Source organism: Numenius arquata, chromosome 12 (genome assembly GCF_964106895.1).
Source record: "Numenius arquata chromosome 12, bNumArq3.hap1.1, whole genome shotgun sequence".
NCBI classification, from domain to species: domain Eukaryota; kingdom Metazoa; phylum Chordata; class Aves; order Charadriiformes; family Scolopacidae; genus Numenius; species Numenius arquata.
In genome coordinates, this window is record NC_133587.1 from 41,701,123 (window position 1) to 41,725,330 (window position 24,208).

The 24,208-nt window shown below is 42.8% G+C and overlaps 1 protein-coding gene across 1 annotated transcript in view; it reads left to right on the forward strand.

Moving 5' to 3' along the window:
* Positions 1-3,745: 3,745 nt before the first annotated feature.
* LOC141470754 (vasoactive intestinal polypeptide receptor) overlaps positions 3,746-24,208 on the forward strand; it is a 76,564-nt gene continuing 56,101 nt past the window's right edge. Inside the window, exon 1 of the mRNA XM_074156983.1 lies at positions 3,746-5,836. Coding sequence (XP_074013084.1) covers positions 5,770-5,836 — 67 coding nt within the window. The 5' untranslated portion in view covers positions 3,746-5,769. The remainder of the gene's footprint in view (positions 5,837-24,208) is intronic.

Consider the following 24,208-nt stretch of genomic DNA (forward strand, 5'->3'; position numbering starts at 1 on the left):
AGGTCATAGCAGAATATAGCTTTCCTCTGTTTAAAAACATTGGTTTTGCAAATCCTTCTTTATTGATCCTACAAAGGCCACACAGGGTGTTTGGAATGTTTTGAACTAGGTCTTATCTCTCAGTTTACGTCTGTATTACTGGTATCTAACATTTACTTCCCTGTGCTGTCATGACATATTTGTAACGTGGTTTTGGATTCTTAGACAAAGGTTTTTTAGAAGAGCAAATAATTATGATATTCCACAAATACTTTTTTCCCTCCTCAAGACCACCAGAGTTTTTGCAGCTTTTAGGTTTGACAGTGTTATTGTTGGAAATTGTGTTACCCATCAGTACAGATAAAAATCCTGTGTCGGTGTCTTCCTTTGGTCCACTGTCCTTGCTCATTCTTGCACTTGTACACAGTAATTTTAGGAATAGGGTTTTTAGTTTTTTTAGGAATAAGCCTGTATTTTCCTGAGAAAGTTCAAAAGGAAGAAACTAAAAAGAAACTGAAAATCTGGTTTTAAGACCGAAGTCAATGAAGTTAGGAAAGAAATCAAAGCCAAAGTTGTTGCATAAGAATTTCCTTCAGTTGTGTGTTCCTGCAAATAATGAACATAAATGAAAAGCCCCTGGACTGAAATTAATGGTGAACTCTTCTGGCAACTATCCATAAGTATCTCCCTTGGGATGGCTACTGAGTCTTGAAATAAGAGCTACCTGCTAAAATCTTTAATTTCCTTTGTTGTCCACATGAAAAAGAGTTGGGAAAACTTATCTGCACCTACAGCAGTGACTGAAGTTATGTTACAGAAACTGTTGGGAGGCAACTGATGCTCTTATCTTATACTATGACTACCTCCACAGAAGCTATGGGAAGATAGTAATGGTATAAGAGATCTTTGTTCAGATAACTCAGTGTACCCCTGTGTCACTGTTGCGTAGGCTGTGGGAGCTGAACAGAAATGGGTGAGGGATGTGATTTCATCATCTGTAGGCTTTTCAATTCTACACCTTCCTTGTTTGACTCCAAATCCCTCTATCACTGTGGTTACCCTAGTCCCTATCTCCTCTGGAGTCTCCATATGGTGAGCTTCAGGTGAGCCTGGGAACACTCTGGGATCAGGAGAAAGGGAGGTGCTGAGCTTCTTGTGGGCTCATACGCCTGCTTTATTTGTAGCTGTGGCTTCGCTGTGAATCCCACCTACCTTTGAGGAGTTGCCATGTGAGCAAAGGAGCTGGCCCATGGTTAGCCAACAGCATAGATGAGACTAAACCTTTCTGCAGCTCCTTCAGTCTGTGACAATCCCTTGAATTGTATTTAATTAAAGAATGTACACAATGGCTTTCTTTGCAGTAGCAGACTGTGCAGTAATCCTCTAACAATTGTTGGGATCCGGAGGGAAGGAAAACTCTCATTAATAAAGACTTTGGGGATAAATCCACATGAGAGTAGCTGCAGAATTCAGAGCTGCAGAAAGTCACATCCAGAAAAACATTCCTGTCATCTTTCGGCTCAGGGCTTCAGAGTGTGTGCAGGAAAAATGACCTCTGACAAATACACCGCAGTTTGTACATGGTATCTTGGGCATGCCAGGAGGGCTTAGCGAAGCAGAGTTTACCAAATTTCAGCTTCACCCACAATGGATATGCCCAGGAAACTGGATTACTGTTCACTAGCTGATGTTAATGTGAGCCAACCAAAGCTGGTCATGCTTTTCCTTTATCTACATTTTTTGGATGGGAAATGTGAATTAGTGTAGTCCTCAGCCACACGTCTGCCTGTCCAGTTGCCAGCTGCAGTGAAAGACACCAAAGCCCAAAATCTCTGTATTTTCCACAGGAAAAAAGCCAATGAAACAAAGCAAAACAACACGGGGCGGGGGGGGAGAGAACAAACCAAAAAAACCCCCAAAAAACCAGAGCTGGTGAAGAAGTAAAGTGAGTTTGTACCAAGCTGCCTATAAAGTCTACTTCAAGCTTTTCTAGGAGGAAAACAACAAGGAAGGAAAATTATTTAGCCTCTCATCCTAGGGAAGATGTCCCTTGGCAGGCAGGGCTCGCAGCTCTTAAGTGATCTCTTCAGCCACGAGCCTTTTCTCAACTGGGAAGTAAATTAAAGCAGCTGAAACCGTTGCCCTGTTCACCATCATGCCAGCTGACCCGATGACCTATCAACAAAAAAAGACTTTTCTGTCAAAATCACACTCTTCTGTTTCCTAATGATGCCCCAAACTGTGATTTTTTAATTTTTTACTTTTATTCCAGCTGCCGTTGTTAGTCTATAGCAATGACAACTGTGATATGTGAGGGTTATTAGTGTTATCACTAAGGAGGTAGAAGGAGGGTTGCTCTGATTCTTTGGGTTATTTATTTACTTGTTTAGTTAATGTGGAAAATGAGCCATAAACTGGAAGGCCTCCAATGTAAGACTGTTTGTTGACCTTGATGATTCAGTTAAAGGTCTTTAAACATTAAATCACACATCACTGACCTTCTCCAGCTGAATAGTAGGTATTTTAGTATGAACTGGTCCAACTACAGTCAGTGAAGTGGGATGAAAGCCTTCAGGGCTGTTGATCGCTAGGTCTCTGTGGACTAGAAGGAATGGTAAAAGTCAGTTCAGACTAAATATATAGCTTTTACACAGTTAAAACGAACGAAGATGTGTCCCACTGAGAGAGCAGGTGATTTACAACCCACTCTTTGTTTTTTTGTTTGTTTGTTTATAGAATAATAGAATCATTTATGTCAGAAAAGAGCTTTAAGATCGAGTCCAACTGTTAACCTAGCTCCGCCAAAACCACCACTAAACCATGTCCCTCAGCACCACATCTACACATCTTTTAAATACCTCCAGGGATGGTGACTCCACCAATTCCCTGGGAAGCCTGTTCCAATGCTTGACAACTCTTTCATTGTAGGAATTTTTCCTAATATCAATCCTAAACCTCCCTTGGCTCAACTTGAGGCTATTTCCTCTTGTCCTATCCCTTGTCACTTGGGAGTTGACCAACACCCCTGGTCCTTTTCCTCCAGGCAGCTTTCCAACCACTCTTCCCCACGCCTGTAGTGTTGCATAGGTTTGTTGTGACCAAAGCACAGGACCCAGCACTTAGCCTTGTTAAATCTCACACCATTGGCCTTGGCCCATCGATCCAGCCTGTCCGGATCCCTCTATAGAGCCTTCCTGCCCTCAAGTAAATCAACACTCCTGCCCAACTTGGTGTCATCTGCAAACTTACTGTTTGTTTGAAGTATCTAGTACTGTTTTAGAGAGTTTAGTATACATGAGGTTGCTGTTTTGGGGTTGGCCAGTCCAACATACAATTTACACAGGCCCATGCCCCCTGGAGTCAAAGCTGTTGGCCAAGAGGGATACCCCAGGACATCTCAACTGAAGCTAGATAGCTCTATTTGGGAGACTAAATCTGACCTCAGCATCTGACCCTGCTTGAAATCGGTGGGGATCTGGCACATAAATGCTCCTTTAGGCAATGGAGCCACACACCTTGCTTAAAATCTCACCGCAAGTCAGCACCAGCACTACAAAAACCAAGATCACCTGTATTTTGGTGTTTTAGCTATTGGACGCTCTTTTTCCACTAACACAGATGTCTTTCTTCTTGGACTGGATGAAAAAAAATACAAGATTTTTTAAATTACATATATAATCAAGTTTACCTGAATCTATCACGAGCCCACTTTTCAGAATACTAATGATGAATCAGCCTCTTTTCTTTTTTTTTTTTTTTTGAAAGGTGATAAAACATTTACACAAAAGTAAATATTGGGCCATTGAGCTAAATATGCCATCAACCAATTTAGGCATGCATTTTTAGTGAAGGGAAGATGAGGTAGTGAAGTACTTGCTAATGGGCTTGGTAGAAAATTTACTGCATAAAAAAAAAAAATAATTAAAACTTGTTGTAGAAGTACACAGGGCTTTGCCAGCCCTGATCAAAGTCAGAGCTGTATGAATTAATTTATAAAGTGAAAACTTGAGTTATTTATAGATGTGAGATGAATTTGGCAATAATTTAAGTCCAGAGAGTTAAAACTTTCCTTTGAAAAAATCAGAATGTTTTGAAAACATTTCAATCCTTACTTTTACAGCAAGTGCTCTGCAAATTTCTCATGCTTCCCCTCATGCTTTTTTGAGGTTAAAATAAAAACACAAGAAGTACTGTAAATCAAAACAAAAAGAATCTATCGTATTTTAGATGAGCCAAAATAAAATTTCCTGAGATTTGTTTCCCTTTGGGAAAAAGAAACATTTGAGCACCAAGACAACTACAAATAATTCCCCCCCTTTCTCATATTTGGGTTTTTTTTATTTTTAATTTGACTATAAAACCACATAATTAATTGTTTATACACTACTAATCAAGGCCAATTCCCAACGTAAAGGAAATTACCGTCTGAACGAGACATGTGGTGAAACAGGGAAGAGAGCAGGTTGGGTTAATTAGAAATGGTGAGAATAAATTTAATGTGCTAAATTATAAAACAATTTTAATCCAAAGAGCAATTTACATCAAACAATTGTTCCTTCAAAGGATTTCTGGTCCTTCTGTCTTACAGGCTTGTCTAGCAAATATATGGACAGAGAAATAGCTCACACATTTTGAAATGAAACATGAAAAGATTTTTTTTTCCCTTTCTTTCCCTATTTCTGATGAAAATATATGCTTTTTCCAAAATCCATCAAGAGTGAACACTGAATCAGTGACCTCTTACAGGCAGAGGCTCATCCTCTGTCCTCAAAATCTGACCCTGAAGCTCACGCATCTCATGGTTTTTCCTGCATCACTTTTTACAGTGATGGTATGAAGTCAAGCCAAGACTTCCGCTTTCTTCACATCATTCCCCTCTCGCCATCTCTTTGCAGCTGAGTTTCTCCCTGCTGAATGCCATTTCCACTCTCTTCGAAAGAGATGGGGTTTCCTGCAGAGCCATGCGTAATGGGACCTCAATTTATATTTGCGTTTGCCAGATCGTGAAGCAAAGTGTTCCCTCCAAGCTGAGAGCATGTTGTTGACGAGAGGACGCTGTGTTACGTGACCCATTGTCCAGCTCCCAGTTCTTTTTTTGGAGTGAAAATTGTTACTTGCATATTTTATGATTGAAGCAGTTTATGAATTACATGTCGTAAGGAGTCCACGATTAATTACCTGAACATTTATAGCCACTGTTGTGTTGTTACAAACACAATATAATTAGGTCTGACTGAGGAGAAACCACCTGGGGGAAAAGGTCTTGTCATTGGGAATTTCCTGCTTTTTAGCTCCTTGATCTCCTAATCTGCATCAGAGATTTCGTTCTTATTTGATTTGGGGTTTGTTTTGCTTTGAATTAGCATGAGCCAGGAGGCAGGCCATGTGAGAAAGGAGGGAATAAACCATGTAAGCACAGATCCCACTGCTCTTGGCATGAATATTAAAACTGCCATCTTCCTGCCCTAGATAGCTGTTGGTGTTAGGTTAGTCAGGCAGGGTTCCCAGAGCACAAAGAAGCAGAATTGCTCCTGATCATCAGAAAAAAATAGGTTGTTTTGCTGTTTTTTTTTTTAAGGAAGGCATGGAGGAAAATGCTGGGTTTTCAGGCTCTCTGTTACGCTCCCTTCTCTCAAGCAAACATAAAATAAAACTACATGCATATCCCCATTGTGCAGTGGTCCAGGAGCACTTAGGTGGCCATGAATCCCCAGGACAGATGGGGTTTGCTCACTCTCTTCTTCTCTACCCTTTCTGCAGGCATCCAGCACACGTCCAGAGTGCAGCATCATGCAGGAGATTGAAGAGGAGCGCAGCCAGTGCTTGGCAGAACTTGTTGGGGATAACCAGACTTCAGGTATGGGACTGCTCTCTTCCCTCCCTGGCCTGCAAGCCAACATCACCCAGCCTCACACCTGCCTTGCCTGTGCTATCTCTCATCCCTTCTGCTGCAGGACAGTCACGTCAGATGATGTTGAGCTCTTACATTAGGAGGGAGAGAAACATGTACTTCCAAAGTATGATTCAGTCAACCAAGAGTTTGAATAGCTCGCTGGGGATCACTTGCTGCCTCCCAGCTGGGTAAGCATAGCTTAGGTGTCTCGATGTGTTTAATCACAGTCAATCATCCATCTCTGAACTGGAAGTGCCTTAACCAGTTTTTCCCTGGGATCTGAAAGCTTGAAGTTCTCATAAGCCTTGGTTTGCTTCAAAGGAGGTCATGGTGACCTTCTCCTTCTGTTGAACTGACCTCCCATCCCCATGCCAAAATTGCTCCTGTCCTGGTGGCGAAGCAGAGGAAGGAAGGGTGTGCTCCAAGGCTGCAAAGTATCTACGAAGTTGGGCCAGGCAGCTGAGATCCTCTCTTTGTTCATGTGACATGGTTTTTGTCAGTGTTAGGTTGATGGTTGAACTCGATGATCTGAAAGGTCCCTTTCAACCTAGACAATTCTATGATTTTATGATATGGAGCACACACCACGTCAGGCAAGGCTCTCCAGTTCCCTTAACCCACTCCCTGCTTCAGTGAGCAGGAGAAGAGGGACAGGTCAATGATGCTACCTTTGCTCTCCAGCCTCCCCAGGTTTCTCCATTCTCTTCAAGCAACATTCTGATGTAAAACCACACTCAGTCATGTTGCAAATCCTTAATGCCCAAGCTCTAGCAAGTATATAAAAATCCTTTGGAGTTTGTTTTTTATAATGGAATGCTGAAATATTGGGCTGGGATAATGCTGCATTTCCACCAGTCACTACTCATAGTCATTAAATGATTCAGAAATTGCAGGTTTGAGCACTATAAAATGTGTTTTGTCCATGGACCTGCTACTCCTGAGTTAATGTCAGATGTCATTTGTATATCTGCCTGTCCTGTGTAGAAATGGTGATTGATGTCATCAGCGTGGAACAAGTGTGTGTAGGGACACAGCATGCGTACAACCAAATTTTACAGTGCAAACTGTGTGGAAAGCAGTATTTAAGAGCTCAATACCTGACTCTGATCTAGACACTCACGGCTGCCCTTGCAGTCAACAGAAAGAAATAAGTATCTCTAAAGCACTGGCTCTCAAATGGGTGACTGTGGGTGAATCATCTTATGGAGAAGTATGCTTTGAAACTGGTGTGGACAGGTAACTTCAGAGTGCCTAAATGGGATGTGTTTCCCCCTTGGAGTGTTCAGGGTAGAGTGTGTGAGCACAAGTAGGTCGAAAAAGACGTTTTTTGATGTTTTTCTGGAGTCGGGCTCCATAACTCGATACATGTAGCTGAACATAGCTGCAAAATAGAACTTTGAACTTTGACGGTTGGCAGTAAGGGGAGGTTTGTTGGGAAAAAATCTTATGAAAGTGATGATAAGAGATCATATGAAAGTGATGACTGCTTAATCTGAGTGTTGCTGGAAAGGAAAAAAGCCTAGTAAAACTCCCAGGAAAAATGTAATTCTAACACAGTTCAGTCCCCCAGAGGAGAATGGAAAACAGTTGAGATTCCCTGCCATCTAAATGTAATACCTTGATTTGTGACCAGGTAGGCGTGTTGCCTTCTGCACATTCCACACCATTTCAGCAAAAAGAAAATCACTTGAGGTTTAACAACCAATTTTTTATCCTTTCTAATTAAATGAGTGGAAATAAGGAAACACACCATTTCAGTACAGTCTGGAAATAAAGCTTTGTTTAGAAGCCATTATCAATTTTATTGATCGGAGGGGCTTAATTACGGGTGTAATTTGATGTGTCATATAGATTAGTCACTTATTAAGAACACCTGATGGTAGTGCTGAGATTGATCACTGGCTCAGGATAAGCAGGTAGATTTCCACTGATAACAATAACGTCTGTCGTAATGCTATTTTATCTTCGAACACCCATTCCTTATAGTGGGTGTATATGCATGGGTGAGACCGATGTTTCTTTTCAAATGAAACCTCTGTGTTTTCAGTGCAGGTAGTAGGTGCCAATTGCTGTTCCTGGTGTCGGCAATCCTGGGCCACAGGACTGCTGTTTATTATTGGCAGGATGGGAGTCTCTCTATTCCCTATTAGGAGTGTGATTCGGTATCCGTGAAGTTACCCACATTTGGGAAGACTTTAGCAGAGACATAGAAGAGACACAAGGGTCATAATAGCGTGACCACCTCTGATGAGAAGATGTTAACTTTTCAGCACAGGAAGAGCAGCAGAAGATGCACCTGGGAAGAAAACAGCAGGGAAGACAAGTTTTGGCTGGCAGTGTGTACACAGGAGAATAAAACGTCTCTGAGATCAAAGTCTGGACTTTAAAGGAAGTTTGTAACCATCAGAGGATACTGAACAGCCTTTCTGGAGGTCTGCAGGAAGGAGTGTTTTATTGACTTCATGGCAGAGCTTGCCCGGTTTATGAAAGGGTGTGTAGGATGCAGTTGGGTATTGCAGCACAGGATTGATTTCATGAGCAGGGCTACCCTTGCAGTCCTCTGCCCTCTTATCCTTTTACTTCCATGCTGAAATATCTAGTACAGATATAAAGTGACAGTTGTGATTCAATACAGAAGTGGATTATTCACCATTAAAATCAAGACTAAGTAGACTGAGAGCAGTTTGTTTCACACAGGCAAATAGCCACTGTGTGGGACTGGCTTTTGGTGACGGATTTCTTTCACTTGATTTTAGGTAGCTCTAGTGTTTTCTGCCCAAGTGTAGGCATCTCTTTTAGGATGTGATGAATCATGTTCAGATTGTCTTGCTTGTTGATAAGATCTTTGTTTACTATGAGGGGATACGTAGTGAGCAGCTCAGCTGTGTTGGAAATAACCACACTTTGCAGATGATTCCTGTCTTGGTGCTCACTGGCTTAGAGGGGATTTGGCCAAATGAGGTGAAGTCCCAATTCCATCATTAGGAGTGATGAATCTGTTCATTCACATACAGAATTGCATTTCAGGAAGCTAAACTTTCACTTGGGTATTTGCTAGCTGATCTTTCTAGCCCTTTGGCCCCCAAAGAGTGCTCACAATATAATTTGAGGCATTATTAAAAAAACCTTTTCAAAAACCTGTTACTGTGCAAGTGGCAGGATTCTTCCTTGCTCAAGGCAGGAGATGATGTACAAAATGCCTCGTCTCGATCTCAGTGCAGACTCTGTTCCTAAAGGACCTAAAACTCAGTTCAGTGAGATTGGCTGCACCATTTCTCTGAAGTGATACAGCAAACCTTTTTTGCTGGGTTTGGACGTGTTGGAAAAGGAGTTTTGGTTATTCCTCCCCTTATCACACAGCTAAGGAGAAAGTGCTGCTGGACTGCATCAAACACAGACATACCTGGGTATTGGACTAGTGAAATTTATGGTTCTGTGTGAGGTGTCTGGCTTTCCTTGCCAGAAATGGGCCATTCTCACAGCAGGTGCAGCTGGGACACACTACATAAAATACCATGAATGACACAGATGATGTCTGCTTGTAATGACATCACGCAAATGCGAAGCATTAGCTGTGGATGCCTTATTTTCCCACCCTAAACGTGTTTTAATCCCACTCCATGCCAGTCTCACAGTTGGTCTCTCTGCAAACTTTGCCTTACTTGATATCCATAGATTATTGCAACTACAGCAGCACTGTTGCTGCGCTTAAGGTGACTCCTGGGCCTCTTGGCCAGGAGTTTTCCTCCTTTAAAATAGAAATATTAGTATCTTCCTATCTATCAGAGGTTAGGTAAGAACAAAGATATTGAAAAGTGTCCAGCTATTTTACGACTAGGACTTATAAAGGTGCTGTGAGAGAGAGGAATAGAAAATGCAGTATTTTGGCAGCACCCCCAATTTAAATTCACAGGTAGCTACTACGTGTCTGGGGAGAAATAACACCCCAAAAGAGAAAATTTATGTCATCTAGGTTAGATTGCCTCTTCTCTTTCTCCACCTCTCTTCTCCCAAATAAATCTGTACATAGTATCGTACATCAATCTGCGGGTGCAGGGTGTATGCCTGGAGAATCATGGCATAGACAAGTGTACCTTGTTCAATATCTTCATTGATGATCTAGATAAGGGGATTGAGTGCACCCTCAGTAAGTTTGCGGATGACACCAAACTAGGTGGGAGTGTTGATCTGCTTGAGGGTCGGCAGGCTCTACAGAGGGACCTGGACAGGTTGGACCAATGGGCCAAGGCCAATGGGATGAGGTTTAATAAGGCCAAGTGCCGGGTTCTGCATTTCGGCCACAACAACCCCAAGCAACGCTACAGGCTTGGGGAAGAGTGGCTGGAAAGCTGCCCGGCAGAAAAGGACCTGGGAGTGTTAGTGGACAGCCGGCTTAACATGAGCCAGCAGTGTGCCCAGGCAGCCAAGAAGGCCAACGGCATCCTGGCCTGTATCAGGAATAGCGTGGCCAGCAGGAGCAGAGAAGTCATCGTGCCTCTGTACTCGGCACTGGTGAGGCCTCACCTCGAGTACTGTGTTCAGTTTTGGGCCCCTCACTACAGGAAAGACATTGAAGTGCTGGAGCGTGTCCAGAGGAGAGCCACCAAGCTGGTGAGGGGTCTGGAGCACAAGTCCTATGAGGAGAGGCTGAGGGAACTGGGCATGTTTAGTTTGGAGAAGAGGAGGCTGAGGGGAGACCTCATTGCCCTCTACAACTACCTGAAAGGAAACTGTAGAGAGGCGGGGGTTGGCCTCTTCTCCCAAGGGAATAACGACAGGACCAGAGGAAATGGTCTGAAGTTGCGGCAGGGGAGGTTTAGATTAGATATTAGGAAGAATTACTTTACTGAGAGAGTGGTCAAGCACTGGAACAGCCTGCCCAGGGAGGTGGTGGAGTCACCATCCCTGGAGGTATTTAAGAAACGTGTAGACGTGGCTCTTCAGGGCATGCTCTAGTGCCCGGGATTGTTGGTTTGTGGTGGGGTGTTGTGTGTGGGGTTTAGTTGATGGATGCTGCTTTTTTTTTTTTTTTTTTGGGGGGGGGGTGTGTTGTTGTTTGTTTGGTTTTGTGTTGTGTTTTTTTGTTTGTTTGTGTGGTTTTGTTTTTTTTGTTTTTGTTTTTTTTTTTTATTGTGGTTGGACTCGATGATCTCAAAGGTCCCTTCCAACCACTAAGATTCTGTGATTCTGTGATTCTGTTTTTGTGGATGATGTTTTCTCAGCAGCTGCTTAGGGAGTTCCTTGGGAATGCTCAGGTTATATCTAAGATATACAAAGACATATTGCCCTATATGCCCGTGTCAAGAAATGCAGTGCTGTAATGGGTATGCGGAGGCAGGACCTAACGCCCTGACAAGTTGCTCCAGTGTCCAGAAGAGCTGGAACATTTAGCTCAGCAGCATCTTGGTGCAGTTACACCACCAGTGACCCTGCAGTGCTGCTTTCTGCAAGTCCAGTGTGCTGTAAGGTCAGGTCTGGGGGTTGAGTTGCATCGTTCAAAAGGTTCCCAGTTCATCCCAAATTTTCAGCAGCCAGTGGCTGTAGGAGTCTTGCCTGGACAACAGTTTAGCCAAGTCAGTCCCAAGATTTGAATGCCTTCAGTGAGAGCTCTCTCTGCTGCCCTGCTGGGCAAGTGTGATGTGAAGTTCTTGAGAATTGGTTGCGGAAAAGAGTTTACATTCCACCAGCAGCTGCAGCAATACCAGCAGCCTGGGCTGTCTTCTTTCTCTTTCTCTTTGCTCTCTGAGTATACATGGCTGCTTCTCTGGTGGCATGTCCCACCAATGCAATGTAAAAAAAACAAACAAACAAAAAAAAAAAAAAAACAAAAAACCAAGCGTTCAGTTTTGGGCCCCTCACTACAAGAAGGACATTCAGGTACTGGAGTGTGTCCAGACAAGGGCAACAAAGCTGGTTTAGGATGGATATTAGGAAACCTTCTTCACCAAAAGGTTTATCAAACATTGGAACAGGCTGCCCAAGGAAGCAGTTAAGTCGCCATACCTGGAGGTATTTAAAAGACATGTAGATGTGGTGCTGAGCATCATGGTTTGGGGGTGGACTTGGCAGTGCTAGGTTAAGATGATCTTAAAGGTCTCTTCCAACGAAAACAATTCTATGATTCTAATGCACTTCCACAACCTGCGGTTCTCCAAGTAGTTTTAGGAGCTTCTAATAAATAGAGTTCTTCAGTCGTCTGCATTACATTGACAATGCTTACAAACATATTTCAAAAGTGAGGAATGCCATCCCAGCCCCACTGAAAACCAGGCTTTTACTGCAGATACTTTTTCAGCTAGGACATCTGTATACAATACAGTAAATGCTTAGCTGATAATACAGTCAGCAGCAGCAGGGAAGCTCTCCCAAGGGTTAGGAGGAGAGGATGGCTGAAGGGCGTTTTGCTTTCCAGGCGCACAGTTGGTGGCAAGTCTCTCTCCATGTGAAGTGTGGTTGAGCCCCTAAAAGTTTACCGCAAGGCAGGTTTCACCACTGCACTGCTTCTTGCTGACTTTCCCTTGCTTTTTTTTGGTGTGTAATAATCCCTGAGCAAAGAGGGTTCGTTTCTTTTTCCCCTTTCCATGGCTGCAGTTTATAAACCATTCAACTTAACTTGAAGCACTCAAATAAAACTAAAAAAAAAAGTAACCCTCTCTTTTTTGTTGAAAAGCCAAGGAAAGTGATCAGGTCTAGGTCGGTCAGCTCAGCTCATTATCTGTTTACCCCATTATTGCTAAACAATTCCCTCTGCAGTCAGATATTCTTTCGGAAGCAGAGAGTCATTTAGGAATGGCAGTTGAACAAGGTACTGTGACTCACGTTTGGGTGGGATGAGCAGCTCTGGAGCCCATGCCGCTGTGCAGGAAGCATGGCATTGTATGGTAAGTGGAAAGCACTTTGTGGAAAAGCAGTGGGAATATCAGGCAGCACTTGAGCACAGGAATCCTGGCCCAGATTTGGTGATAACTTTAATGGCATGGAAGCTTGGTATGAGGGAAAATATTTAAGAACATACAGGAGGCTTTTAAGCCACAGAAGACTCCCAACACCAGAGCCTGATGACCTGAGCAGATGGGATGTGGTTTTCTGCATTAACATCGTTCCTTGGCTTATTATCATGAAATCACTAAGGTTGGCAGGGACCTCCTGATACCATCTAGTCCAAACCCCCGACTAAAACACAGCCAACCAAATCAGGTTGCTCAGGGACATGTCTAGTCGGGTTTTGAATATCTCCAGGGGTAGAGACTCCACAACCTCTCTAGACAACCTATTCCAGTGTTTAAGTATGTTAATGAGTGAAAAAAATCTTCTGTTTAAATGAAATTTCCTGGGTTTTGGTTTATGTCCATTGTCTTTCTGTTTTCTTTGCTTTCCTCTGATTTCCTTCAGATATTTATACACATTGATAAGATCCCACCTGAGCTTACTCTCCTCTAGACCAAACAGTTCCAGCTCTCTTAGCCTTTCCTCATATGTGAGATGCTCAAGTCCCTTAATCTTCCTTGCAGCCCTTTGCTGGACTCTCTCCAGTATGTCCATGTCTCTTGTGTACTGGGTAGCCCAGACCTGGACCCAGCACCCTAGATGAGTCTCAGCAGCGCTGAGCAGAGGGTAAGGATCACCTCCCTTGACCTACTGGCAACAGTCCTCCTCCTAATTCAGCACAGGATACCATTCGCCTTCTTTGTGGCAAGGTCACGCTGCTGGCTCATGTTCAACTTGGTGTCCACCAGGACAGCCAGGTCCTTCTCTGAAAGCTACTCTCCAGCATGTATGTATGCAGGACATTATTACTTCCCATGTGTAGGACCTTGTATTTCCCTTTGTTGAACTTCTGGCACTATGGTTTTTCAGGACTTTTTTTTTTTTTTTTTCTCCAAAAGGGAAGAATTTTGGCTTGATTTGGATCCTGAATTCTTGCAGAAGTTAAGTGTAAGTGAAACAAGATCAGAACTTCACAGCTGGAGGCTGTCAGCATCTCACAGATTCAGACTAGCATTTAGTCTGTCTCTTCCCCACAGTTCAGTAGCGTGGAGAGAGCTGAGATGATTTTCTAAGCATGAGTGAAAATTGCCAGTAGCCATCAAGGAGCTGCTACAGTTGAGCTGCTTCTGATACCTAAATTACTTCAGCACCGCACTTTATATTTGCAATCTAGACCTGTCTGTCTTGCAAGCAGGATTTGAAAACTGATCAAAAAGTCAGAAAAGTGGAAAACATGAACTGGCACTGGGAGGGGGATTTGCACTATAATTTTTTTTATATCTGCTTAACTTGTACATACATCACATTTCTTGTGGGCAACAGAGCTGTCCTGCAAGCTCATCACCAACATTGTCACATGCAAAGAAATCCAGGTAGGAAATGGCCCATGGTGTTTATTCCCTGTAAACTGCTTTTGCTGTTCCACAGACCTAGAGCGGAGGCTGGCTTGAAAAGCCAAATTTGGAGCTTGGGGTTCTTTGTCAGTCTCCCTTGAAGAAATAAAGGAGTGTTTGATGGGAGAAGAAGCAGTGAACATATGGAAATTAAAAGTCAAGCTGGAAAAACGTTAATGAAGTTTAAATTAGGAGTCTGTTTATTCATCACCATCTGTTTATAGTGCAGTAAGAAAAGAAATAATTAATAGTTCCTTGTTTGCAAAAGTTCAAGTGAATTTTCATCTTCCAGTTGCATAAGACCTCCTGGGACAGACAGATTATGTGTCGGTCAGATTTGTGTTATCAACATCTCTCCAGGTGCTCCATCACTAGAGCAGGCACTATGTGGCTGGTGTGTTTAAGTGCTCAAGGTAGTGCACGCAGCAGGGCGGAGAAGGGGGTGGATTGACCTCTTACCCCAGACTGGGGAGATGCTGTGTTTTCTGGCTGCGTCAGGGTGGTGGTACATCCCTGAGATCTGCCCAAGTGCCCATGTGGGTGTTCCTTGCACCTTCACATACGTGAGGATGGATGGTTTTGTTAGCAAAAAGCTGCTGTTTCAAACTCGGTAGTGGAGGGAGGAGTCAGATGAGACACTGGCAGACATGAAGGGTGGTAGCTTCCAGGGGAAATATACATCTTGGGAGATGTCTGAGGGGGACTCCGGGTAATCATGTAAGGCAGCACTGGTGCTACCAGTTAGGAGAGACCTAACCCTAGGCTGAGAAGGTCAGCAGAGGGCCTTTGCTTGCAGGGGAAGCAGGCAGTTTGTGCCCATGGTTCAAAGCAGTCAAAGAAAAAAGTCAAGAAAAATAGGCAGACCCTTGGGCAGAAGTTGACTCTTGTGAGCCCTTCCTAACAGGTGTTCTTGAATAATCAGTGTGTCCACAAGTTGTTATTTCAAAGTTGTGTAGGGCTCTCATAATTCTTATACCATATTCACCAGCTCCTCCAAAAACCTCATGTATCGTGGGATGTCAGGAATAGTATTAAATGACTACTGCTGGTCAGCTAAATCAATCCTTGAGGATCTAGTCAACATATTTAATGTAGCCTGGAGAACAATTTAGTTCAGTCTGAAACAGATACCTTCACTTTATCTTAATGATCTTTTTAAAGGCAAAGGGACCTGCAGGACTTCTTTCCATTTTGTCTTTCCTTAGTTTTTTGTTTACTGTACTTTATTATTCTGGTCTAGGTGATACAAAGGGTCACAGTCAAGGTGCTTTTTATTTAGCAGAAATATTTCTTCCAGTTATTGGACAGTGGCCATGATACACAGTTAGGACAGGCCACTGCATGGTATCTCCAAATGGTCTTCCTTCATTAACGCTTTCCTCATCTGCTCTGGGACTTTTCCCAGCCACCGACACTTTGTGCTGCAGCTCTTACAGAGGTGGAGCCTGCTCTCTGGAAATTCAAAAGAAAGAAATCTGCCCTGTATTTTTCAGAGGATAATCTTCCCTTGGCTGCACTAGGAACACTGACATCTGAAACGTGAGAAGGAAACCATTTGGAAACCAAAGGAAACGTGTTGCCATAGTGGTAAAACCAGCTTCAACCCTTAGATGTGAGCCCAGATCTCCCTTAGATGAGAGCGCTTCAACCCTTAGATGTGAGCCCACAAAACCCCAGACTTTTGTGTTAGTTGCTCCTATCCACTCTGAAGTTGATGGCCATTCTTCCAGGCCATGAGCGTCTTTCTGTGGAAATAGTACTCAAAGGTGTTTTCCCTACAAAGCTGTTATCTGACTGTCCATCCTTGCTTGGTAATCCACTGCTCAAGGAGGGTGCACCTCTCCACTGAGAACTGCTCATTCCCAGTTGAATAGTGGCACCTCCTCAGTTGCTCGTCGCTGTCTGAGCTCACCCTGTCACCTGAAGTCCAGGCACCTACCAGGCACCTACAGCATGAAATTCAAACACAGACCTACGCAGCACCTCATCGTTCTTCCCTGTAGAGCTAAGGAACTGATTTTTACCTTGACCTCACCTTTCTACAGACACAATCATGAGATAAGATGTTACAACATCTGTTTTCTGCCTTAATATGCTCTAAGGGTGGAGGCTTTGCTTTTGTTTTTCCTGCTGCTGACATGTCCTGGCTGCAAGCTTTCTAACAAACAGCAGTGTCTATTTGACATGGGAACAGCTGTCTTGTGGCTTGTTGGGATTAACCTAAGTCTTGAACTGAAAAAGGCATTTTCGTTTGGTGGATATGTACCATTTTAAAATGCTATCAGATTTTTGGTTACTTTATTTTAGCATAAGAGAATATATAAATGCACACTGCCTTAGTCATGCAAAGGTTATAAAAATAAGGAGAATATGCTATTGCTACAGATCAATGGAAAGCAAATTCAAAGCATTTTCAAAGCTCTGGATAACTACTCAGATGAAATCCATCTATGCAGAGCTTTTGTTTCTGACAACTGCTTATATTTGTCTCCCTCACATCCCATCAGATTTCTGGTTAAGAAATCTCTCCTTCCTCATCTTTTTTATTTTTCTTTTCCCGCTGACTGTATCAGAGCACTTTCATGATCGTGTCCACCCCTTTTTACATAGGATAAGTACACTGGAAAACGTTGCATATGCCATAAATTATGTTGAACTCCCATTATAATATATGGCTGAGATCCAAAACCTGCTGCAGCTGCTGGAGATTTTTCCACGGATTTTACTATGTATCAGACTTTCTGTAACCTAGGTGCCTTTATTTCTTGATACCCAGACCTTTTAACATGGAAAAGTGAAATTATGGAGAACGTGAGAAGCTGAGGTCAGAGGTACCACGCTTTACAATCACCAGGCCTGAGTAGGGTTTCTGTTATGGAAAGCTTTTAAATTATCGGTGTCTCACAAATTTAGCTTTTCTATTTTCTTGCCTTCTAACCATTACATATGCCTCCATGTGAAACCAAAGCTTTCTGGTTCCTCCTGTCCCTTCCTACAGAGCTAAGGTACAGGACTTCTACACAACCTCTCCTGCTTGTGTAGATGTTCCTTTATATTTATGGGTGAGAACCACATTTCTAGCACAAATTCCAGCACATTTAATAAGCAAGAGCCAGATCATGAAGATTTGACATGGTGAAGCTCTCTCCAGCTTTGTGTAAGGGCTGCATTATTGTTCTAGTAGCAGGACAGGCAGTCTTTGACCTAGAGTTTGTAGAGGAAGCTTCCATTTTACCCTTCTTTTTTTCAGTGGGGTGTTATATCTTAGCCTAATACTTACCATGAAGAAGAGCAACACAGTGTTGGCTGAAAATCTTCTCCATTGCAAAGCACAGCATTTGGTCTTGAAGGTACAGGATGATCCTTTAAAGTGGCAAGAGGGTAGGATTCCTCTTAATCATGCTGTAAATGCTCTCCTCTCCACAGCTTATTCCAGATTGGTAAATTGTGAGCTCATTGCCAAAAGGGGCTGTCACTTGCCTCTTTGCCTTCAATGAGCAAGTCAAAGTGAGTTGGTCAATGAGAGGGTTTACACTTAATTAGAATGGCCAGGTCTCCTGAGCTCTCATCTTGATGCTACCATTCAAGTTGCCGTATACATTTAAGCCAGTCAAAGAATTGATGTAGATTGAACTAAATGTTGGGAAGTTGAGGAAAAGACTCCTGACTCTCACAGCTGCCGCACTCGTGTCCTGTCCTTGCTTGGCCTGTTTTATCAGGAAGACCCACAAAATCTCTAATGCTTTCCTCCTTGCAGCAGCCCTGTCTCCTTCTGGTAGGCAAGACAGTGAGGTACGGAGAAGCTACAGCCTGGGTGACCATTTTAGAACTTGTGCTGTCAGGGTAGTCAGTCTTGCCTCCCCAATAGTCAGAAAAGCGTTATTAGAGGTTGAGCCTAGTCATCTTGACCATGAATTGCTGTTTGGAGGTGTGAACATGGGAAAAGCCCTATAGGAAGAGTAAGTACCTAAATTAAAAGTCTGGTTCTTTATAAATCTAGTCGTCTACAACTTCTGGAAGAGCAGGGGAATTTGAGCGAGGAATGAAGAAGCCCTGGAATAATCCTCTAAGCATGCTCCATGCCAGAGCACTAGAGATCTATCTCTTGTTTAGATACTAGTGAGGAGATAAATTATGGTTTTGGCAACCCACTTTGTAAATCTTTGTCATAAATCTTGGATCTTTTGTTTCAGTTTACATGTTCTAGAATTAGGCAGAAGGGCTCAGCTCACAAAATTGATTTGTAAAAAGAGTGATCCAGAGGGATGAAAAAAGTTAAGTATTTAGTTTGTTAGCTAAAGAAAGATTAGAAACTTTTTTTTTTTTTTTTAACTTGTTTCCTAGTAGATGTTGATGATGGAAAAACTCATACAGTTTTTGTGCTTAAAAATAATCTTCCAGAAATAGTCACTGGTGATTTCTTTCACGCTGTTTAGAATGACTCAGTCTGGGGGCTTAAGGTGAGGTTTCCTTCATACATCTTTGAGTTAAATTTCTGCAAACATTTAGGAAGAAAGATATCTTTTAACATTTCCTGTTGAGTGCTTGGACAGCTTCTGCTGGAAGCCACTGCAGAGCACAAACCAGCTTTTATAGCAAGTAACAGAGTTGTTCTGCTCTCCAGCTTGTACACAGAGTGGGAAAAATGAAATTGATACCTCTGTTTTGTGACAGATATTGAGGCAAAGTCCCAGGTAAACTCTTTTCACTTACCCTCAATCTGGGGATCCTTTTTGCTTTCTGTGATTGCCTGAGTCCATTTTCTGCTGAATTGGAACTGCAAATCCCTCACTGAGGGAAGAATAAAGGAGCATCAGTGTGCCACGAAGAGCACATCAGTGGTGGGAAGGAAATGCTACAGTGTCAGGGTTTTGCATGCCCTGGCAGGATTGTGGTTTTCCTTCAGTTAAGTGGTTTCTCTGTCACATCCTGCCTACAGTGCTGGAGTGATAGCAAGCAGCACGATAGGCAAAAAATATCCAAATTAAATGCAAAGCCACGGAAAGTTGAAAGGGGAGCTCTGAGGGGATGGGTTTGCTTCAGAGCAGACTGTCAGCGTTGATAAAAATAAAAAGGTGATGAGATGGAGCTGGGAGAGGAGATATGCCCACAGGTTGCTTGAGTGGGACTTGGGGGAGGAGGGCACAGCAGGGAATACAGAGAGAAAGGATTGAATTTTACAGGGAAATGTGGGAGGATTCATTTAGTGAAACCTTGGAGCCAAGCTAGCCCTGGTCAAACCCAATCTGTCACAGAAGAATAAGGTAAAACCCTATTCTGCAAGTCCAGGGCAGGGCAGGACAGGGTAAAATTAAAAACACAAAAGGTACAAGGGAGAAATAATCAGGAACTGCTTCCTTGCTAGAAGCAACCAACTGGGTTAGGACACTTCAGCTTGAAAGAGAGATGCCTGAGGAGGGATATGAAAGAGGACTTTATGATTTTTCTCCCCAGGGAAAGGGATATTGTGGTTAGGTTATGAATATTTCTGTCTTTTTAAAAGAACTAGGCAATTCCTACTGAATCCAGAAATGAGCAGGTTCAAAGTGAATTCAGAAAAGGATGTATTTTTTTTCTTTCAGTGGACGCTTAAACTGTGCAACTCCTTGGCCCAGGATGTTGTTAATGTTAAAAATTTCCGTATGTTCAGAAGCAAAATCAAATTGCATTTAACTTAAAAGATTTATGGAAGAAAAAGAATCTAAAATATTTTTTATTATTACATGCAACTTTGAAGAGTTAAATAGAAGATTATCCCGGATTCATGAAGTCTCTACTCATTGGAGTCTGGGGAAGTAGTAATAACCCAATGTTCACGATGAGATTTCCTGGCCTTTACTGCAACTGAATTCAAGCTGCCTGTCTGGAACAGAGTCAGTAGATTGTTGCAGGGATCATCTTTTAGGGTTTGTTTTCTTTAGGCAGGCAAAAGCTTAGTGCTCAATCGGGACAAGAAGGTTGATGTAGTGATAATTGGTTGTAATGAGACCAAACTGGGCAAACCACAGGTGAGTACCTGGGCTGCACTTCTGCATGAGCTTGTAAGTGGGGGAATAAATGTCACCCAATAGCTATTTACAGTCCTAACTCCAGAGAGGTTGGAAACCGCCTGCTGATATCAAATTGCAGTGAAAATGAGTTTCCCTTGCAAGCGCACCAGTCTGTGATGGTACCCAGTGGTATCTCAGCCTGGCTTAATCAAGCTACGCCTTTGCCTTCCTGTTTTCTACCTGTGGGTAGTGAGAGGCATGCAGAGATCCCGAGATATGCCAGGCATCGAATGAGCATATTTGCATCTGAACGTGGATTAAAAAAGCATAAGTCTTGTATGTGAACACCCTTCAGAAGAGTCCAGGAGTGACCCCATTCATTAAGGAGAATTTGGTGTGAATGAGAGATGTGCTGAAAGGGCTTTTTTCTGAATTGGGAGTTCACCTGGGTTAAAAGAGTGCCTGACACCAGCCTACTGCCATTCATTTTTCTCCTCAGCCAAACTTAGTTACATCTCAGAGCCCTGCCAGAGCTCTGGAAGTCATGTTTATTCATGAAGGAAAGTTATTCTCTGCTGCTTCCTAGATAAGCTTTGACCGTGTATTTGCTGTAAATGTAGATATGACTCACATAAATGGGTTTTTTGCTCTAGTCTGTCCGTTCTGCAAACCACTGTATACCTGTGCCTCGTAATGATTGACCTGTTTTCTGTTTATTAACCTTTTAAAGGGAGAGAAAATGAGGGTTTGAGCTTTGATTCACATTTAGCAGAGACAGTGGAAAAGGTTATCACCTTCTGCAGCTGTGATGGGGTTTCCTAACTCACTGCAGCTAAGACTGTGTCAGTGGTCTTCAGCCACTTCTGAGTCAGAGCCTCTTTGAGGAGGGCTCTGGAAAGCCCAGCTGAGGCTAGTGCAACCCTTGGCTTGCAGTTGGGGCATTTGGCTTGCAAAGAGGGAGGCTGAGCTGTTGGATGTAAAGATCTGAGCTCCGGCGCATGGCCAACAGTTTCCAACCTGTTCATTGATGGTCCTCCTTGAGTAAGACTTCAGGAGGCTGCTTCATGAGGGATAGAGGTGGCTGCTAGTAATTACACTAATTGTATGCCTTACAGTGCAGTGATGAGTGGTTTGATCTGCTTATCTGAAGCAAGGTTAAAAGGCAGCTTCATTAGAGTTGTGAAGGACTTCTCCCCGCAGCCCTCCAGAAGATGATGTTTGGCTCCAGAAAGCACTTCATGATTGACCAGGCAACAAAGCTGAGTGTCTGGAAGTCACAGTTCAAATAATTGAAAAGGAAAAGGCTTTCTTTTATATATATGTCTATCTATTTATAATGACAAGAGGTTAAAGAGTATACTTGATTACCCAGGGGCATGGTAAATGCTACTGTCTTGAAACAGTCACACGCTTGTTTTAACGCTGCTTCTCCAGACTCACTTGTGATCCTTTCTGAAGCAAAGCACAGCCCTTGGCAGTGTGTATTCCCTGGCTTTTGGTAACAAGGAAATGAGCAGAGGAGTTAGTTCTTTAGACTGAAATGGAGTTGAACAGTAGGTGTATTCATGGCTCATTTCTACCTGCTGCCTTGGGTAGGGTTTAATAAATACCTTTGCATCCTCCCTGCAGATACTGAGTGCAAGGGAGAAGACAACATTTATAATTAATTAATGGAAAAGTACTTAGCAATCACCAAACATGATTTGATCAGGCAAAACAAGTTGTCATCTTTATTATATCCATGAAGGTTAAGCAATGCCACACGGAAGACAGCAATTTCCCTTTTCCAAGGCACGTTTCAGCTGTTTCTGCCCTCAAATAGTTTTCTCAGTTATTCCTCTGTCACAGTGACATGACTCGAGGCTACACCTCAACTGTGTCCAGTTTTGGGCTCCTCACTACAAAAAAAGACATTGAGGTGCTGGAGCGTGTCTAGAGAAGGGCAACAAAGCTGGTGAAGGGTCTAGACACAAGTCTTGTGAGGAGCAGCTGAGGGAACTGGTGTTGTTCAGCCTGGTGAAAAGGAGGCTGAGGGGAGACCTTATCACATACTACAACTACCTGAAGGAGGTTGTAGAGAGGTGAGGATCAGTCTCTTCTCCCAAGTAACAAGTGATAGGACAAGAGGGAATGGCCTCAAGTTGTGTCAGGGGAGGTTTAGGATCGATATTAGGAAAAATTTCTTCACCAAAAGGGTTGTCAAGCATTGCGACAGGCTTCCCAGAGAACTGGTGGAATCGCCATCCCTCAAGGTATTTAAAAGACGGGTAGATGTAGTGCTGAGGGACATGGCTTAGTGGTGGACTTGGCAGTGCTAGGTTAATGGTTGGACTTGATGATCTTAAAGGTCTCTTCCAACCAAAATGATTCTATTATTCTATGACTGGATATTGCTGGCCAACTTCCTGATCTCAGCAGTTTGACAGAGTAAGGTCTATCAGTGTTGGAGAAATAGTCTTCCAGAAAATGGTTTTCTTTGATAAAGGTTGTCTGTGTCCTGGATTTGATGGACAGGCACAAATTTTTGCCTGATGGTGCAATGGGCTGGTGACAGGGTAAGCTGCAAGCGTTGGACTACAAATGTAAACCAGGTGTCAATCTTTGTATTGTTCCAGTTCTTTAAACTTGTGTTGTTCATGCAGGCCCTTTTCTAGTCATTGGAACACCACCATCTCCAAAGAATGATTCATTTGCTGAACTCTAGATAACCATCCTACAGTGACATGAAGTGCCATCCAGGGCTCTGGTTTCCATTGGCATCTTCGGGTTTACACGTCTGACTTTTAGATGCATATATTTAGGGATATGAATCCCACCTTTAAAACCTGAACCCTTCCAGGCAGCTGCACAGCTAGTGTCAGCACATCTAGGGAGATCAGTGAGGAAGGACGATGTTGGAAGAGCTCACAGGCATATATGAGACGTCTTCAAAGAGGCAATAATTTTTAAAGATCTACTTTGTGTGTTTTGCAAGGGCAGTCTTGTGTGTCTTTTTTTTTTTTTTTTTTTAATCAGAAAGAGCTTTTTTACAAAAGTGAACCCCTAATAGCTTTCTTCATGCATCACAGGTTGTCGTGAAAAATTCTAACGGAGGAAAAGATACAGATCACAAAAATTCTCAAAGTGCTTAATTCAGGACATTTAAAAAGCCATCTGATACCATCACCTGGTATTTTATTTTGCATTATAACGTGTCCTGAGGTGATGGGTGCACTGTGCATTGAGGTTGATGGAAGTAAAGATTGTAAAACATGAAAGATCCTGTCATGAAATCATCTATTTTCAATGGGCAGAATATCTAATATCTTAATACTTTTGGAGCTGCTGGCTGTTTGGCAGCAGATAAGTATGATGCTGTGGAAACTGAGCTTTGCTCCTGATATTAGAAACTTGAAAACTGAATTTTAATGAACACTACAGAAGAGCGTGCACGAAGAAGATACCATCAGTTATTCGTTTTTTAAGGCTCCAATAAACTCACCTCAGGACTTCATTTAAGAAGTTCTGTTTGCTGATGAAAGAAGGAAGGAAGGAAAAACCTGTAAAATAATTTTGAAAGGAGCTGAGGGGTTTTTTTTCAGCTTCAAAGCATTTTTGTGTGCTCTCTTTATTGATCTGAGAGAGCATGCTGCCTCAGTCTGAACAGACTGATGATGACACCAGCCTTTTTCTTAGCTCAGGTGGCAAAAGATGATTTGAAGGAGGAATTTCAGATTGGGATATAATTACTGAGAAATGCAGCTTGACAGTGGTTTTCATAGTTCCCTTTGCTTGCATGCAAAGAGTTTTTTCTCAAAGCTTTCTTCTTCATATTCTAGTTTCTCGTGTTACGCTGTTGACCTTAACAGCAACACGTTAGTCACATTTGGGGAAGTGTTGCAATCTAATGGGGCATGACAAATAACCGAGAGCAGAGGTGCTATAAAAAAGTGAGGTCTGTTGACAACCCATCTATCTAATCCAGG